This window comes from Harpia harpyja, chromosome 15 (assembly GCF_026419915.1).
Source record: "Harpia harpyja isolate bHarHar1 chromosome 15, bHarHar1 primary haplotype, whole genome shotgun sequence".
NCBI lineage: Eukaryota > Metazoa > Chordata > Aves > Accipitriformes > Accipitridae > Harpia > Harpia harpyja.
Window position 1 is genome coordinate 30836995 of NC_068954.1, and position 18805 is coordinate 30855799.

The 18805-nt window shown below is 56.4% G+C and overlaps 3 protein-coding genes across 5 annotated transcripts in view; 2 read left to right on the forward strand and 1 right to left on the reverse strand.

The window, feature by feature from the left end:
* The first annotated feature begins 5141 nt into the window (after nt 1-5141).
* Nucleotides 5142-6737, forward strand: DNAJC22 (DnaJ heat shock protein family (Hsp40) member C22). The gene is made up of 3 exons (XM_052809413.1): nt 5142-5958; nt 6185-6433; nt 6642-6737. Exons 1-3 carry the CDS (start codon nt 5176-5178, stop codon nt 6735-6737), a joined length of 1128 nt encoding a protein of 375 aa, XP_052665373.1. The 5' UTR covers nt 5142-5175.
* Nucleotides 6738-6773: 36 nt separating this feature from the next.
* Nucleotides 6774-12490, reverse strand: LOC128151765 (translation initiation factor IF-2-like). The gene is made up of 5 exons (XM_052809414.1): nt 12431-12490; nt 10879-10954; nt 9740-9903; nt 8635-8696; nt 6774-7686 (listed from the first exon to the last, which is right to left on the reverse strand). Exons 1-5 carry the CDS (start codon nt 12488-12490, stop codon nt 6774-6776), a joined length of 1275 nt encoding a protein of 424 aa, XP_052665374.1.
* SPATS2 (spermatogenesis associated serine rich 2) overlaps nt 7292-18805 on the forward strand; it is a 31476-nt gene continuing 19962 nt past the window's right edge. For 2 of the 3 annotated variants that reach the window (XM_052810154.1, XM_052810156.1), the window contains exons 1-2: nt 7292-7438; nt 15799-16115. In XM_052810154.1, coding sequence (XP_052666114.1) covers nt 16091-16115 — 25 coding nt within the window. In that variant the 5' untranslated portion in view covers nt 7292-7438; nt 15799-16090. Of the gene's footprint in view, nt 7439-11796; nt 11891-15798; nt 16116-18805 lie in introns of all 3 variants that reach the window. The other variant, XM_052810155.1, reaches the window with a different exon arrangement.

The window sequence follows — 18805 nt, forward strand, 5'->3', positions numbered from 1 at the left end:
CCGATCCCTCATGGCTCCCGGTGCCGAGCCGTGCCTCAGTTTCCCCATCCTGGCTGCTCTCGCTGCCCCCCAAGCAGGTCCCGGGACGATGCTGTGGGCCACCCCGATGGGGACGGATGCGTCCCCGACCGCGGAGCCAGCGGCTCCGGGGCCAGAGCCGGGAGCTGAGCCCGGTGCGAGCCGCTGGGGCTGGAGGCGGCTGGCAGAGCTGCGGTGCCGGGGCTCAGAGCATGAATAAATGCATAACGCTGCGGCCCCAACGTCCCCACCGTCCCCCCTCCCAGCAGCCAGGCGGGCCGGCAGCGCCGGCACGGGGAGGGGGGCTTCGGTGCAGCCGTCCGGCGACTCCCCGTTCGCCATCTGCCTCCGCGGCCCCCGAGGACCCACCGGCTCGTGCAGCGGCGTGCAGCCCCGCAGGGTCGCATCCAGCGCCGGCACGGCCCCGGCGCTCGTTCCCTGAGCCCCGGCATCACCCGGTGCGTGCCCAGCGCACCGTGCACGGTGCTGGTGCGTGGTCCCTCGCCCGCTGTGCGTGGCACCCGGTGCCCGTGCATGGCACCCAGCGCCGGCGCGTGGTCCCCGATGCCCGCTGCATGGCACCCAGCGCCGGCGCGTGGTCCCCGATGCCCGCTGCATGGCACCCAGCGCCGGCGCGTGGTTCCTGGTGCCGGGGGAACGTCACCTTTCCTCTCCTCATGGCTTTGCCAAACATTTCCCTCCCCATGGCGGTGGTGTGCCGGGATGGCAGACGGATTGGCGTGTCAGCGCCGGCCACGCAGGCCGGGAGGGAGCCTTGTGCAAATGAATATAGATGGGCTGGAGGCGGCCGGGCGCTGCACGCTTCATCCAGGGCATGTTTGCAATAAAGCTGGGCCGCCGGGCCGGCCCAAATTGGATGAAAATTGTCCTTGAACGGCGACAATAAACCAGTAGCTGGGGTGGGGGGGGGGGGGAGGGTGCTGGGGGGGCTGCGAGGCCAGGCTGGGGGTGATGCCGGCTGGGTGCTGCTGCGGTGAAATGCCCGTCGGGATCCCGGTGCGAGGCCGGGGCGGCATGTGCCAGCACCGTGGGGCTGGTGCCGGGAGCGTCACCCCCGGATGGAGCCCACGGCACCGCAGCACCCACCGTGGGGCACCGGGGCCGTTCGGGTGCCCCCTGACAGCTTTCGTGGGCTGGCAGAAGCGGCCAAGTGGGCAGAGCATCGCCTGCACCGGGGGGGGACCACCACCACGTTCCCCCACCCCAGCGTGGGCTCCAACCCCGGCCAGCTCACCCCCGGCACCCGGTCCCCAATGTGCCCCCCAGTCCTCACCCCTCTGCCCCAGCACCCCCAGACCTCCCCTCCTGCCCCCCCCCCAGCTCGTTAGCCTCTGCTGTTAATTGGTGAGGAGGCAACTGGGAGGTTGCTGGTAGGGCCTGGGGGGGTCGGGGGTCTGGAGCCGGCTGCCCCTCAGCAGTGGGGGGCTCGGGACATGGTGAGCGGGGGGCTCTGGGATGAGGGTGGGATGGGACGGGGTCGGATGTCCCACCCAGGGGCAGCCACATCGCGCCGGGGCTGAGCGGTGCTGGGGGGGGGTCTCATCCGCACCCCAAGTTCCCCACATCCCCCCCCCCCGGGATGGTGCTGAGCCCCAACCCCGCAGCCGCTCGTGGGGGCTGCCACACGCGGGGCCGGATCCTGCACCAGGGCTCAGCCCCGACATTGCCACCCCCATCCCGCTGCGGGTGCCCCACGGAGGGGGGGGGCAAGGCTGCACCTGGGCCACTGCTGTGATGAGCTGCAGGGTCTCAGCCGTGGGGGGACCACAGCGGCGGCAGCTCTTCACCCACCTCTGGCGGGGGGGGCATCCCCCGGGAAGGGGAGGCCGGGAGATCCCGGGGGGGATTTACGTCCCCTCCCGGCTGTGCCCCCCCCCCCCCGTGCTAGCGGGGGCCCGATTGCGGGGCCGTCCGTCACGGCATGCTGTCGCCTGCCGAGATGGATGGCTGCGGGCCGGCCCGGATTAATTCTCTGGACAAGCGGCATTTATTACGGATGCAGAGGATGTCAGGCGGAGAAATCCATCCCGGCCGGGCGGCAATTAGGCGGCTGGCCGGGGCACGGGGGTCCCGCTCGCCCCCCCGCCACCTGCCCGGGCCCCCCGCGCCAGCACCCCGGGTCCCCCCTGCCCCGCGGGTCCCCCCCAGCCTCGCCGTGGGGTGCCGGGGTCCCCCCCCTGCGGCGCTGCCCCCCGCACCGGCGGGGCCGGGGGCTCATTGCAGATTCGCCTCATGCCCACCTGAGCCGGGCGCTGACAAATAGACATTTAAATCAGACAATTAGCTGGCCTCCACCGCTGACATTTTTAATGTATTAATGTGCATCAACAGCTAATACATATAAAATTCCCCTAATAACAGCACTTGGGTACCGGGGCCGTGCCGCAGCCGGCGCTGGCAGTGATGTACGAGTCCGGAGGGACTCCGGCCCCGGCGTTTGCATTAATTACCAGCAAACTGACAAGGCAGCGTGACACGCGGGAAGGCGCCGGATGCCTTCAAACAGCCCCGCGGCCCGTTTTTTCCAAGCCCTGGCGTGCGAGCGGGAGCGTGAGCGTGTGTGCGGACACGCGTGTGTCCCGTGTCCCTGCGTGTGGGGACACGCTGGTTGGGCTGCGGTGGGTGGGTGTTGGGGTGGGGGAGTGCTTCGTGTTCCTGCTGGGAGCGGGGGGGTATGTCGGGGCAGGCGGTGCGCATCGGGACACACGTGTGCATCAGGGCACGCGTGTGGGTTGGGATATGCGTGTGCATCGGGACATGCGTGTGCATCAGGGCACGTGTGCATGAGGACACACGTGTGCATCACGGCACATGTGCATGGGGGACACGTGCATCGGGGCGTGTGTGCATTGGGACACACGTGTGCATCAGGGCACGCGTGTGCATTGGGATATGTGTGTGCCTTGGGACATGCGTGTGCATCAGGGCACATGTGCATGAGGACACATGTGTGCATCGGGGCATGCACGTGGATCGGGACACACGTGTGCATCAGGGCACACGTGTGCATTGGGATATGTGTGTGCATCAGGACATGCGTGTGCATCTGGGCACATGTGCATGGGGACACACATGTGCATCGGGGCGTGTGTGTGCATTGGGGCACATGTGTGCATTGGGATATGCGTGTGCATCGGGACATGCATGTGCATCAGGGCACGTGTGCATGGGGACACGCTTGTGCATCAGGACACGCGTGTGTCCCCAGCGCTGTGCACAGCCACGCGCGGGGACCGGAGGGGACGGCTCGAGGCCAAGGAGCCTCCGACCCCGCTGCCTGCAGGGAGGGGTAAGCAGGATGCGGCCCCCGCCGTGGTCCCTGCATGTCCCCGGCCGCGGTCCCCGTGCGCCCGGGCGGTGACAGATGCTTCAATTCGCAGGAAGGCTCCGAAAATCGATGCCTTAAACGCTGGTGGCTGGGGCTGATCAATGCCGCCAATTACGCCCGCAAACAGGTGCTCGTGGGGGGCTGGGGAGCCCCCCATGACCCCCCCAACCCGGGCTGGGGCATCCCAAGACGCCCGAGGGGTTCCCCTGCAGCCCCCCGGCTCCACATGTCGGGGGGCACCCAGGGAAACTGAGGCTACCGTGGGGGGCTCCGGCCCCCCCCCGCCCCATCGACCGCCGGCCCCTCTTGCCGAAGGCGGATTTGACATTTTTAAATCTAGATACTTAAAGGAATCGATCAGGATGCGAGACCCCCGCCCCCCCGCCCCCGTATCAATCCTGCCCTGAAACGGGGGGCACAGCACCGCAGCCCCCCACCAGCCTGGGGGGTCCTGGGGAGGGGGGGGGGGTCCGGTGAGGAGTCCCAGCACCCACCCAAGCCAGGGTGCCCCCCCACCCTCCGTTCAGGCTGGCGGGGCTGGTTGCCCCCCCACCGCCGGCACGGGGCTCGGGGGCAGCGGAGCGTGGGCCGGGGTCCGCTGGGACCCGCTGTCAGGGAGGCAGCCAGGCGCAGGGTGGGCAGCGCGGGGGGGGCCGCTGTCAGCCTGCACTGACGGGCAGCCGAGCTGGGGTGGGGGGGGGGCCACCAGCATCCCCCACACCCCACTGGCATCCTAGGGGGGCTCCCCAGGGACACAGCCATCCTGGTCTCTCAGCTCCCCCCCCCCCCAAAACAGAGCTTTGCCCCATTGCACCCCTAAAACCCAGGGAGGGGTCCCCATCCAGCCCCAGGGCAGCAGCGAGCGGAGGGTGATGCACCCCCAAAGCCCGTCCGGCCGTGGCACCTGGGGGGGTGCTGAGCTGGGGGGGGTGGTTTGCAGCCCCCCAGGCCCTGCTAACGGGGGCTGAGCCCCCCGCACAGGGTAGCTGCGGGGCTGTTAATAATGGATGAGACCAAATTGGCGGCCGGCAGCCGGTTAATCCCTGCAAACACGGCGGCGGCGGCGTGGGCTGAGCAAACAGGGGCTGCGGAGAGTCCCGGGGGGGCCCCTGCAACGGGGGGGGGGGTGTTTTGCATCCGCCATGCAGCGGGTACCCCAATACCAGGCACCGTGGCATGCCGGGGCCGGCTGCACCTTGGGAGGGGGTACGGGGTTGGGGGTGCCGGTGTGGGGCACCCCGTTCCCCCCCCAGCTCCCCGCACCGGCGTGGCGATGCCGATGCCGTGCCCTTTGCCCGGTGTCGTGCCGGGGCAAAGTCTGGTGGGGGGAGCGGTGTCGCCGGGAGCTCCGCAGGGAAAGGTGGGTCAGGGTGGGCTGCAGCCCCGCCGGCACGGGGTCTGGGGGGCTGAGGGGGGTGCACCGGCCCCAGGTGGGCTCATGGGTCCGTGGGTGGGCTCACAGGGTGCTGGATGGGCTCAGGGGACCCTGGGTGGGCACAGGAGGTCCTGGGTGGGCACGCAGGGTGCTGGGTGGGCACGCACCAGCCCTGGGTGGGCACATGGCAGCTGGGTGGGCATGCAATGGCTCTGGGTGGGCACGTGGGACCCCCGGCGGGGCATGCACCGGCCATGGGTGGGCATGCAGGTCACTGGAGGGGTCTGGCACGGCGGGGGGACAGCATGACCTGGGGTCCCTGACTGCACTGTCCATCCCGCAGGGTGCCGGATGCCGGGGCCGTGCCGATGCCCGCCGGGGCGGTGACCCCCAGGGCAGCCCCGCCGAGCCGGTTGCCACAGCCGGGGAGAGGATGGCCAAGCGGCTGCTGGTGGCTTACGGGCTGTGGGTGCTGGGGGGGCCGCTGGGGCTGCACCACATCTACCTGGGCCGGGACAGCCACGCACTGCTCTGGATGCTGACGCTGGGCGGCTTCGGCGGAGGATGGCTCTGGGACTTCTGGCACCTCCCCGGCTGGGTGGCCGCCGCCAACGGGACCGGGGTGCCCGGGGACCGCGGCAGGACCGTGCCGGCCCTTAGCCCCCTGCGCCTGGCGGGGCAGGTGATGGTGGGGATATATTTTGGGCTGGTGGCGGCACTGGGGCTGCCTTGGGTACCGGCGCTGCTGGCGCAGCCGCTGGCTGTGGGGCTGGGGGTGCAGCTGGTCTCTTCGGTGGGTGACCAGACGGCGGAGGCACCCAGCATCCTGGCCGCAGCCTTCCTCGCCTCCCTCCTCTTCCAGGGCCGGGTGCTGGCGGTGCTGCCCACCAGCCTGGCCGCCAGCATCGCTGCTCAGCGGCACCGGCGCTACAAGCCCCGTGGGATGCCGCGGCCCCGGCTGGCCGCCCGGCTCTACCACCTGGGGCTGGCGTGCCTGGCCTTCGCCGCCCCGCTCGCCTGTCGTGGGGTCTTCGGCGCCGTCGGGGTGCTGGGCACCCTCTCGGCCCTGCTCCGTGCCGCCACCGAGCTTCTGCTCCTGCCCCTCCGTGCCAGCTGGCTCCTGGCAGAGGTCCTGGGCTTCGCTGGCGGCTCTCCGGCGTGGGACGCCAGCTTCGAACCGAGCAGCCGGAGCGAGCGGCAGCAGCGGGCGTATGAGGTGCAGGATGCAGCGCTGGGTACCCGGGCTGGAGGGGGGATGCCGCGGTGGGATGTTGTGCTGGGAGGATCCGCGGGGTTTGGCTGCTCCCATGCCCTGGAGGGGGAAAACACCCTTTTTGGGGTCCCTTCCAGCCGCTGAAGGCACATGCAGCCCCACGCATGGCCCCAGGGGGGGCCCAGCAGGGTCCCCGCAGCCCACCCCAGCGCGTCCCTCTCGTCCCTAGGTCCTGGGCCTCCCGGCCGGCTCCTCCGCCGAAGACGTGCACCGGAGCTACCGGGAGCTGGTAAAGGTTTGGCACCCGGACCACAACCGGCACAGGGCCGAAGAGGCCGAGAGACGCTTCATCGAGCTGCAGGAGGCCTACGAGGAGCTGGCGGGGCCCAGGAGAGCGGCGGCGGGGGTGACACCACCGGCAGCCCCCGCCATGCCGGGGGACCGAGAACCGCGGGGAGGGGGGGTTGTAAACACGGAGGTTTCCCTCTCGCTGCCGCTGCTTCGTTCCTTCGCTCGGTCCTTGCGGCGCGCGGCGGCAGGGACCGCAGAGCAGAGCGAGGCGTGCGCGGGGTCGCTGATAAACTGTTGCCCAGGGATGGCTGCAGAGCAATGGAGGGGGGCTTGGGCGAAGAACCGTTGCATGGGGGCTTGGGCGAACCGTTGCACATCGGCTTGTGCAAACCAAGATCTGCGTGGACCATTGGATGAAGAACCCGCCGGCCCTTCCACGGGTGGAAGCCCCGGTGCCCCCGGGGGTGAAGCGGGGCGGGGGGGGCAGTTAGGGCGGAGCGGGGACGCGAACCCGCGGACCCCTGAGCTCAGCCGCCCCCCCCCCCCCCGTCGCTCCTCATCTTCGGCTTTTCCCGGAGGGCACTCGGGTGTTTCCGCTGCAGGGCGGTGGCTCTCGGCAGTTTCCGTCCACGTTCGGCACCCACCGCCCTGCCCCGTTCCGCCCATCGTGGGGGGCGGGGAGGCGGGGCTTCGGCATTGCCGGATCCAATTGGCTCTCGGCGGAGAGTGGTCACGCCCTTCCCGCGCGCCGGAGGCGGGAGGGGGCGGGGCCTTCGCGGTCGAGTCGGCTGGGCCGCTTCGCCATTGGCTGGCGGGATGCCTCCCTCCTCGCCCCGCGCCGCGTCCCCGCGCGCCCAGGCGCTCCGCTCTGCCCTCTCATTGGCCAGAAGCGCTCGGCCCGGCCCCCGCGTCGCACCTGAATGGCTGGAAGAGAAGGAGGGCGGGCCGAACCGGGCCTTCCCCGCCCTTTCATTGGCGGAGTCCTCCAGGAGGGCGGGCGCGCTGCGGCGTTCCCGCGCCACCATTGGCTGCCGAGCGGTGAACGCGTCCCGATTGGCTGACGCGGCCCTGAGGGCTCCTGCCGGGCCGCGGCCCCCCGCCCCCCTCCCCGGTGCATCGCGGCGGCCTGAGGTGAGGGGGGGGGCACGGCGGCGGCGGGCAGGGGCGAGCGGGCCCCCACCGTCCACGGCCGGTGAGTGCGGGGCGTCCGTGGGCCGCGGGGACCGGGGGAGCGAGGGGAGGGGGCGGGGGGAAGGGTGGTCGGCGGGGGAGGGCGCAGCCGGGGGCCGGGCCGGGGGGTCGGGAGGGGCCTCGTGTGGGGAAAGGCGGGGGGGGGAGCTGAGGGGCCTTGTGAGGGGTAGGGGGGGGCTGAGGGGGCCTTGTGTGGGGAAAGGGGGGGCTGAGGGGCCTTGTGAGGGGTAGGGGGGGTCGGGAGGGGCCCTGCGTGGGGAAGGGAGGGGGGTGAGGGGCCTTGTGAGGGGAAGGGAGGGCCGGAGGGGCCTTGTGAGGGGTGCGGGGGGGCGGGAGGGGCCTTGTGAGGGGTACGGGGGGGGGCTCTGTGGGGGAGGGAACAGCCTGGAGGGTGGGCTGCGGGGGGGAGATGGGGGAGGGTGGGTGCTGTGTGGGGAAGGGGGTGCCCTGTGCGAGAGAGGGTGGTTTGGGAGGCGAGGGTGGCAGTGATGGGGTGAGGGGGGGCTGGGAGAAGGCCTGGGTAGCAGAGGGGTATGGGGAGGAGTGCCCCCCCCACACCCCCCCACACCCCCCCAGCGATGGGGAAGGGGCAGCCAGTGCAGGCCGGCCGGGGAGTGGGCCCACGGGGGGGGGGGGCAGTGGGGGACCCAGGGGAGGCTGCAGAAGGGGGTTTGTGGGTTGGACTGGGTGGAGCAGTGGGGTTTTCATGGGGTCAAGGGGGTGGGGGGGCACGGCGGGGGTGCAGCTAGTGGCTGGCTGCATGGGGGGAGCGGAGGGTCCGGAGTGTTAATACATTATTTATGCCACAGCCGGTACACGTACACAGCCCAGCTGGCCCATTGCTTCCATCCGCTGTCCTCCATCCCTGCCTCTGCCGTGCCTCTCCTCCTGTACCGACCCGGCTCATAAATCCCAGGGGCAGGAATCCTCTCCCGGTGTGCTTGGAGATCTTGCTCTCTGTGTGTGGCCTTTAGTTCTTACCGTAACACAAATAATTAACTAATGAGGGTGGTGAAAAGCAGGCTGTGTTGCAAAGAGGGCAATGTTATTTTTCCCCATACCTCCACAGGGCTGTGGTCTTTAGCACACCTAAAGCTTGACTCCCCCCGCCCCCCCGCCTTATTCACTCAGGTTTTGCTCCACGAGAAAGCGAGCCAGCAGTAAGTTAGAAGGTGGCTTCCAGTGCCTGGTCCCCACTCTTTTTCCCCCCGTGGGTGCTCATCGGTGCTGTTCTTGTTTTGTGCTCGATGATCAGCTTCCTGAGGGAGCAGAAAGAGGCGTTAATGTATCCGCAGAGGGAGCTGTTGCAGAGAAGTTGTGAAGCCTCCTTCCCCACAGAGACAAGCCCTACACCGTGGTTCCATAGGAAGGCAGGCGAAGAATAGCATTTTGTTCGGTTTGGAGAGGGGAGAAAATCCTGAGAGGGATGTGGGATTTCTTTCTGAGGGTGCCTTAATGGTTCCCCTGGTGTAATCGTCCTCCCTGGGTATAATGATCCTCTGTGGAGGGGAGAAGGTCAGATCAATTCTCTTGCAAAGCAGCTTGCCATCATCGGGCCATCAGAGGAGCTTGAGATGCCAAAACAGAAACAAAAGCTTCTGAGTGGAGCCTTTGTTAGTTGACGGGAGGTAAACTTGGAACAACCGACAGAAAATTCCGTCCGACAGAAAATTCCGTGCGTGCCGACTACCTGCGGGATCTGCTTCAGTGTCCCACCAGAGCCTGGCAGCTCTTTTCATGATTTTGAGCTTTTTATGATGACTGCTTTTCACTAACTTTGTGCTGCGTTTCCTGCTGGATGCTTCCATTGGAAAGCTCTGGCTGCCATGTCTTTCTTTGGAGGTATTGTAGATCTTGAGGCCATTTGCCTCGAAAGTTACAGGTAGAGGGTGTGGAGTGTTTTGCCGTACTGTTTGGCTCTGGGACTTCGTGCTTTCTAAGCAGGACTTGCTCACACAAGCTGGGGGTGCCCCGTTATGCAGTCCGGATGGAGACTAGGCCTGAATCCAGGAGGTTTTGGGACCTGAAGGAGGTCTGGTAGAGCCAAAAGGGAAGTGGGCATCTGTGTTTAGTGTGAGAGCTCCTTAAGTCCTCCTGGCTGTAGCTGGCACCGAGCTTCTGGCTTCCCTTATAAGCTGTCCCGGGCAAGTGTGGGAGCACGGCCTTGCCTGTGCTCAGGTTGAGGAGTAAAGGCAGAATCTCCCCAGAAGTGCCTGCGGTCGGTATTGTCGCTGCCTCCTGAAAGGTGGAGGGGAAGAAGCGTGGGTCTGACAGCACTGCAGCTTCTCCTCTCCCTCTGTACCGCCAGCTTGCTAGACCTTCCAATGGTTGGGGAGCACGGGATGTCCCCGCTGGGGTCCTGCTGAAGTGTCACTCGGGTCCGTATTGCTCTCCCACTGTCGTACGGTGTTGCTCTACGCACTCGGTGCTTGGGGCCTCGGTGTTTATTTCTTTTATTGCAATACTCTGTTAATAATGTAGTTCATGCGTGCTGGGCCAGCAAAGCCCGTGCAGCCCGTCTTAACTCTCAGACCCGATCTGCATGAAAGTTGTGTGCAGCTTCAGCAGCTATTTTGCTGTATATCACATATATGTGGCCATAGTGATGTCTGCTGAGGTTACCATTGTTTCGGGTTTGCCAGACTGAACTCCTCTTGCAGGAATTGTCTAATGCATAAGGGTTTTTTTTAATTGGCGCTTACTCTTCAAGGGGCATTTAAATATTTTATGATTTTTCTGAGCCATGCAACCCCTAAGCAGAAGATTCTTGTTGGATTCAGGAGAAAGGAGTTCTAAAGGTGACTTGCAATCTGAAGAGGATATATAGGTACTGCATTTTTTAAATATAATAGATCTGGCAATTCAAATATAGGCCTTATTTTTAATGATATTTTCAAGCTCTCTCTTGGGATATCAGACCTGGAGATTAGCTATAACCAAAGAAAAAGCTGAGGGAGAGGGGAAGGTTTCTAGTAGGACTGCAGTAATCCCATTCACCCCATTTAAACTGGGGGAGATGAAGGATTTTTTCACCACTTCAAGTGGGGCAATGAAAGGTGTCATCTTCTGCTGTATTTGCCATTATTTTTTCCTTCTTTTCAAAAGCTTCTGATTTTTGGATACTTTGATAAAAAGTAAAATTTAATCTGAAAGACACGTGTTCATCCTCTTAAATATGACACAATTCTTGGCAAGTCACTGAGACTCTTCCAGATCACAACGCTGGCAAATATGATCTAAAAATAGTAGCAATTCACGCAAAATTACACAGGGCAAACATACATGTGCGAGTTTCCATTGCAGCTGTTCCCTCCCGGGCCGGCTGGTTAGGAAGGGATACGGAAAGCTTTGACTGGATGGAGAGAGGACCAGAAGACAAAGTGCAAAGAGATTTTTGCTTCAGGAAAGCAAAATTTGATGTCCAACTCAAGAGTGTTTCACTTCTGCCGGTTTGCTCCACTTTCATCACTGTGTAAAGCGTCAGAAATCCCACCAGCAATTCCCAGTACTTGTTTATCTGGAAAGGGAGTATGGAAAACAATGTCAGACCAGGAATCCTGCACTGGAGCCCCCTCTTGAAGAACACAAAACCCGGTGGTCTGCTCTTTTGTCTTGTTCAAGTATTTGTAAGCACACCGGTTGGGGTGTTGTAACATCATCAGAATAGATATGGGAGTGTTTTGTCACCTGAAATACTAGTTTTACTTCTTTGTGCTGCAAAATGATACACAATTAGCTTATAAGAGGTAGATGTTTGAGAATAGCTAATGCCCAGTCGTGCTCTGCATAATGCATTTGGTGAAAGAACAATAAATGTGTGGATTTAAACAGAATATAGACAGCTAATTATCCCTGAGGTTAAATGTTCAGTTCATTCCTGAGGAAATACTGAAAAGAAAAAAAAACCCAAACCCCAAGAGTGGTATTAAGAAACTATTTTTTTAAATCCTAAAACGGTTCTTTGTATTGTACAATTTTATGATCCGTCATCCAGTACCATGAAAGGACTTGTCCAGGATAGAAAAAGAAGCTGCTTTGTGCAGGCAGGGATTTGGCTGTGGGAGCTGGCGTAAGACCTTCCCAGACCTGTGCTCGGAGAGGCGAGGAGGCCACGCTCCTCCTTCCCCGCGTGCTCTGACCGAGCCATTGTTTGGTGGAGGGAGCTTCTGAAAACCCGATTGTCTCGATTTGAGAGGGGGGGGGAAAAAAAGGGGAAAAAAAACCCAAACCCAAGTTATAGTCGGGCTTGCGCCGTGCTTGCCGCTGAACGGTGCGCTTCCTTCTTTTCAGATGCGGGGTAATAAAGCTGTCTGGCTTTGATTAAAGTGTTGGCCTGATGTGTTTCGTGGTCTGTTTCAGGGCAAAAAATGTAGTTCTTCGAACAGAAACGACTGAGGCATCTGTTGAACATGAGGGATGAACAGGCTTATTTTGGTCTGCTGTAACTTAACAGGTATTTGCCGAAAAACCTCCAAGTCTCAGGATTTCAGTGCTGCATAAATTCCCCAGGGATTCAGTGGAGGTCTGGGAAAAACCAGGCTGTGCTTGTGCTGTGAGTCGGGGCTGGTGGCACCCAGCAAAGGCAATAGAAATTTGGGGTGTCAGCGTGTTCCTGTGCACAGTGGGCATATTAAACCTGCTCCTCCAAGTTGTGTTCCATGACAGGTAGAATGAGTTCCTGAATTTCTAGTGTAATTGTCGCTTTTTTTTTTTCAGGACACACTGTAAAATTGAGTTAATTCTCTTCTTGCCTGAGTGCGTTACAGAGGGGGGGTCCAGTGCTGTAGGTAAACACCCAGGTCCTCTGAGGTGCTGGAGTCTTGGAAAATGGATTTTTATTTGAGAATGATTATAAATTACAAACAGGACAATTTATTCTACCGAAATGCTGTTGTGTGTACTCACAGAGACGACTCTTACATGCTTGATCAACAAGATTAAAATAGCTTGGTAAGGGACTACTTAACTCAAAAGCCAATTAGCCAGATGCTACTGTACAGTGTGAATTATGCTCCAGCCGGGCGTGAGGTGGCGGCTGGGGACAGCCCACCATGCCGCCTGCCCGAGATCCCAAAACAACCGTGGTAAAAACCCTCCCAAGAAGCAGATTTATTTATTCTTCAGAACTCCAGATTTCGCAGCAAAAGCATCTTCCATAGACTAATAAAAAAATCCAGACGAATTTCTCACTGTTTATCTTCTTTTCCTTCAAATAGGGAGCTATCGAGTTCCGAAAGTTTACTGAAATAATCCGTCTAGACGGAGTAAGAATAGCATGGCAAGCTAACACTACGGGTGGGGGATTTAGAAGTCATTTCTTTTTTGACTTGCTGTCTGTAAAATTTCAAATGTTTTCCTTCTTTCTAAATTAGATGGAATATGCTGATATTTATGCATTTAACAATAATGTGCGTTTCCAGTGTGATTTGGAAAAGTTTTATGTTGTCAGCTGAACGCTGGCAGCTCTGGGAGGAGTTTGGTTGCTCCGTCCATAACAGGAGGGAGTTGGGTTTCTATGGGTTATATTGCTCCCCTGTCAATTCTGTTATAACTGCAATATTTTATTTAAATCCTGCAGGTAGATTTCTTGACGTTTTTGTATTGATGCTTTACTGTTTCTATAGACGCATAGTGTGCTATATAAGCCTTATATGGCCCTTATCTGAAGGAGCTCGCCCCCTATAATGAGTTTATTTGAGTTTACATTAACTTTTGCTGTTTTACCAGTCTTGAAATTTCCGCTTGGGTTTTAAAAATGCTTGTGTGTTTTACAGCCCTCTCCCGCCGACCTGTTTAAGGTTCCCAGCTAATAGCCGTGTTGAAATTTCCAGCTGATCTGCCGTGAGAGACACGGAGTTAAAGGCAGGTCATGCAGCAGCCTGAACCCCGATTCTGACACGAGCCGGAGCTGCTTTTGACTGTCTGGCTCTAGATTCTTACCACAGGGTATATCAGATGAAATACTAATTGCATCATCAAGGAATAAAGATTTGCCATTTTATACTCATCAGATATATCAGTGGGGTTTTGTTTCCAGTCCATTATTTTATTACTTTTGTGCTTGGAATTTAGCTTGCCAAAGAGTAATTCAGAACCTGCTGTATGTTGTTTGTTTTCCCCCCCAAGACTTAATTACTGTTTATTTTTCTCCTTTGAAGTGGGTAAAGTATATTTCTTGGGTGATAAGGTGTAGTGTTTTTCAGGCTTTTTGAGATTTCCTGACAACTTCTCGTCTGGCAACTTTGTTTTTTTACAGCTTGTTTCTCGACTTTGTCTGAATGAAGTGTTCTTGCAGTTATTTTCTTTTTGGGGATGTACATGCAGAGGCAGTTTTTAAGTGTTCCTTTGTTTCACGAATTAAGTTTGAGACAACTTGAGGGAGTTCACGTAAAGTGCTCTCAAGCGTGATGTTACAGGCTTTCGTCAGTACCTGTGTATTTCCATGCTCCCTCCGGATTAAAGCATGCTCGTCTTTATTTAAAAAATGAAATTATAAAGACGACTCTAAAGCAGTTTTGCGGTTTGTTTGTTTGTTTCTTGTTTGTTTGTTTGTTTGTTTTTAAAACTCCGAGCAATATATACCGAAGGCATCTAACTCTGGTATCATAGGTCAGTGCGTGAGCACTTTCCTTCTCCCCAACCCAACGTTATCTTAAAATCACAGGAGGTACCGGAGGTTCCCGGCAGCTGGACGGCTGCGCTGCCTGCAGAGCGTTTCCTGGTCGTGGACACAAAGCAGTCAGGCAGGGAAGTGAAACTTGGGTGTAATCGTGCAAACCAAAGCACATCGGCCACGCTAGCACGGCTGGCAGAGCTCAGAGCTCGACCTGCCGGCAGTCTCCAGGCGTCGAGCTCGGGGGCCGCTCACATCCCGATACGGCAGCTTAATCCTTCGCTAAATTCTCCGGCTTCTGTGTTTTTGAGCAGAGTTTCAAATGCCGCAATTTTTATGAGGTGGTATTTAGTGCCTCGAGGCATCAAAACGAATGAAGGCATTTAATTCAGAGAGCTGAAGGCAGCGAGGCAGGAGTTTGTAACCACCTCTCCTTTTGGGACGCTGTTTGCAGGTAAAAAATTCTTTTGCACAGTCTTTTTTTGCGCAGACAGCGAGCGTTGACTCTGTCTCAGGTTTAGATTGCTAGGGTCACTGGTTAGAAATAAGTTTTGAACTCCTGTGTAGCTAGTAAAGGAAAATTCTGATGATAGGAAACGTCTATTTTTAAATCAAAATAGGCTTGTTAGGACCCTGTCGATGAACCCTGGGGCAGTGTCGCCGGTTCTTGTGTTGCAGGAGTGTTGCTGCATTCCTCAGACTTGTAAACCATATCCCTAAAAATAATCCTGATCATCAGGGTGGAGGGGAGTTGAACTTGTAATTAATTCTGGAGCAGATTAGATGCGTGTTTCTCAATGCTGTCATTTCATTTTCAAGAGCGTGTGGGTTTTGCTAAAATGTACAAGGTCTCCTGATGTTTACAAAAATATTTTGCATCTTCAGTTACCTGCGTTTTACATATTGAAATGGCAATTTTTGTGTTTTTCCCTACTCCATTGTGAATACGGCTTTGAGGTTTTGTAATGGGGGCCAGATCCTTCCTTGGGGTTAGGCGGGTTTGCCGTGGCAGAGAGGTCTCTATTGTTTCCTTACCTTGTGTATCCTGTTGTTCTTTGTTTAACCTGTCATCGTACTTGATGTGGTGCCTGCCGCCCCTGCTTTCGCTGGCTCCTTAAATCAGGAGTGCTGGGAGCGCAAGGAAAATACACGTATGTAATGCCACACGGAGCTGCCCCTGCACCGCCTCGGTGGGGGAGGCTTGTGTTTCGTGCTCTGTTGAAATAAGCAGAGAAAGCATTTAAAATTTGTATGCTTTTGGGTGCTGGCAGCAAAGTGAATTTTGCCTTCCCTGGGATGCTGGTTGCATTAACACGCGAAAGGGCTAAGAGTTCATGCTGTCACAAGTGTTGTCACCGAGCGTAGGAACCATGCTCTCGGTCCACTTTGTCTGATGGCTCTTACGTCCGTAAATGCTGGCATTTGTGTAAATGGTTTTTTTGTGATGGGTTCCAAACCTCCCTGGTTCTACCGCTTGCATGCTTAAGTGACAGTGTCTTACAGTAGCTTTGAATTAAGCCTGTTGAAACCGTACCAAGCCTGTAGGGATCTTGTTGCTTTATATTTAATGTTGCTTTTTTTTCTGGCTAGTTGTTTCACCACGCCTTTAAACAAAATAAAAATTTTACTCTTAAAAAGCATGAGCAAGATGGCTCTGACAAGCTGGGAGGCTCGGGGTATGCCTTGGCTAGTACAGTAGCAATTTTCTTATTTCCTTTCTTTTTTTTTTTTTCTTCTTTCTTTTTCAGAACCTGAAAAGACCAATACCAACTGCTGCAGTCAGGCTTCGTGACAAGAAGTTGCTTTTCAGAGGAAGGAGCTGTAGTGCTCTGCTGGCCTGTCAGCAGATTTCTGACAACTCCAGACCCCGTTTGCCCTCGCAGCTGGGATTTTGCCATCCCAAACTAGATATCTGCCGTTTCCCGCATTGATACAAGGCGGTGTGTGAATTGCAACTGCCAGCTACGTCGCTCAAGGGCGAGGACTCTATTTTTTTTTTCCCCCTCCTGTATAGCTGGACATTAGAGCAAACACGCTGAGATGTCTAAAAAGCAAAATACAAAAGGTAAGATGCATGTGAATGTGATACAATCAAATGCCAATAAACAGCACCATTGATTCCAAAGTTATCAATTAGGAAAGGGGTTGACAGCTTATTGTCGCTATCTTAGTGACATCATATAACCTGTTGGGTTTTGTGACATTTTTAGTAACATTTCAGTTGTCCAGCTGGACAGTTCTGATGTCACAAGTTCCTCTATAATGTTAATGTTGCATCACTTTCACAGTCAGACAACAGGGGAAAAAAATTTTGTTTAGTAGTTGGAGAGTTATGGAGCCGAACTTTTTTATTTTGCTGGGGTCCCCAATTGGTGCACGACCTCCCCTTGCTGGGTATTGCCAGGATGAATTTGAGTGCTGTCTGGGTCCCCCATGGGATTAACTCTACCAAAACTTAGTCTTGTTCCCAGGCAGCCCTTCTCCACCCTCTCGGAGTGCCCCGTGGACGCTGCGGTTTCAGGGCAGGCTTCTGTTGTGGACTTGCTTGTCCTGTCTGTGGCAACTGCTTGCCAGGAATCCAGTTAAGAAACAAGCCATCGAGTCTAGGTGGGATAGCTCAGCTCAGGTCCTCGTCTCCTGGGGATGCGATTCAAATGAGACCTATTTAAATCTTTTTCCTTCGAGATAGGTACAGAACAGGAACGAACAAGTTTGCGAGAAGCTTTTTCACTTGCTTTTGTCTTCAAATACACAGGCTGGTTTTCCTTTCTCTGCCATCGCATGTTAAGTGGCAAAGCTGTTCTGGTGTCAAGCAGCTTATTTCAGGGAGGGATCTTATTTGTCGCGTGTGAAACATTAATTCCAAAGTGTGTGTGGTGGGGGGAGAAGGGGGGTTGAGGGTTATGGTTCTCTTTTTATTTGAGCTGACTACTAATTAATAATTTAAGGCGAATGGGTTTGACAATTCATGTCCTCTACCTCAAGAGAAGAGCTTTTGTTCTCTGTAGATTTTTTTTTTCTAGCAGCTTTGGCATAGAAACAGTGTCTACCTGAGGAGCCCAGCCGTCCTTTGACAGCTAGAGCCATACATGATTCAAAGCAATTAGTAACAGTTATGGAAATTATTGTATAGGATAGTTCTGAGTGATTTTTAAAATGCTGTATTTGTATCTGTGCTCTTGGAAGCCTCAGTCCAAGTCATTAAGAAATTGACTTCTCTCTGATGCTGGAAACGGAGCCCAGCAATCGTTGCTGCTGAGTACATGTGGAGAGAAAAGCACACCTTGAAACAGCAGAAGAGAATTAATGGGCCTAGGTAGGGGAACAGCAAGAGAAATCTGTAGGAGACAACTGGGGGAAAACATGGGAAGCTGTTACTCTGAGGGAATTCGGGGCTTTGGCAAATCCCCAGCCAAACGAGAAAGCCGACACAATTGCTGCTCTCGGTGTGGTTCGGCAGAATGTGTCATAGAGAGAACCCGCTGGGAAGTGCTGGCATGTATTGGGTTCCTAAAGAAAAGTAAAGGGATCTTAGACATAAATATTTGACACCGAGCAGGAATGCAGAGTAGGCTTTAATTCGCTCTGCCACCAGGGATATAAAATACGCCCTGCTTTGTTAAGCAGGCTCGTCTCCAGTCCGCGTTGCAATGTGGACATAAGGGAAGGTGAGAGTTAAAGCTGCAGACTCTTCTGGCTGTGCCCTGTCCTGTTTGGACTGTGATTGAATTTTCAATTACTACTTTTCTGCTGCTCTAGAATGTTAATGTAGTCAACGAATATTTTCCACTCCTCTGTAAAGGAGTGTACCTTGGCCAGGTGAGGAATGTCTTTTCAGTTTCTCTTCCTTTCTTTCTGAAAGCAAAACAAAACCCCTTTGCATTGTAACAAAGGGCTGGTGAGAAGTGTTGAGAGATAGGGAATGAGACAGACCTATTTTTAATAATGCAGCAGTTTTGAAACCAAATCAGAAGCCCACCTGTTTCTTCTTCTTAGAAGTGCCACAGAACAGAGCAAACATCTGAGCTATTCAGAAGGGTATTTTTAAGTCTTGTGAAAATGTATATGCAAAGTTTGGGCACAGAATCATGTTCTACTCCTGAATATTACTGGCTGTAAATAACTCTTTACTCAGAAGATCTATGCTGAGGAGAAAACAGTTCAATCTGTAAACCAGTCATGTAATTATCCCCATTCAAAATCCAAATCCGTGCATCCACATGTAGGTCCATGTCTGGGTTATACTGGGTGGCTGATTTCACCTTTAGTATATTCTATAAGAGAGAATTTAGAAATTCCAAGGAAAGGTTGTCTCAGTGATGCCAGATCTCTAAATAAATACTTCCCTAGAGTCTAGTAGGTTTGTTGGTTTGCTGCTGTCTGAAGTGGTCTTGGATTCTTAGTGCTTTGTTTTTTCCCCCAATACGAAGCATGTGCACTCCCTCTCATCCTCCCTTCTGACTCGATTAATTGATTTGAGTGAAAGCAGCCACTAGGCTTAGGAATGACTGGTGACCCCAGGATACAAAGCAATCACATAAATCTTGTTTCCATCGGACGTCAGCCACGGTTTTAGGCATGCCAGGTTCCTGAATAAAACAGCACTCGGGTTCCTACTCATCTGGATACATCAAGGAGCCATTTCAATTGATGGAAAACTGCCCTACGTGAATTTGGCGAAGGCGAAAGGTCTTTGGTATCAGTCGCTGGGAAGGGAGGGCTTCAGCTGGAGCGGTGTTAAGCAGCAGGGAGCCT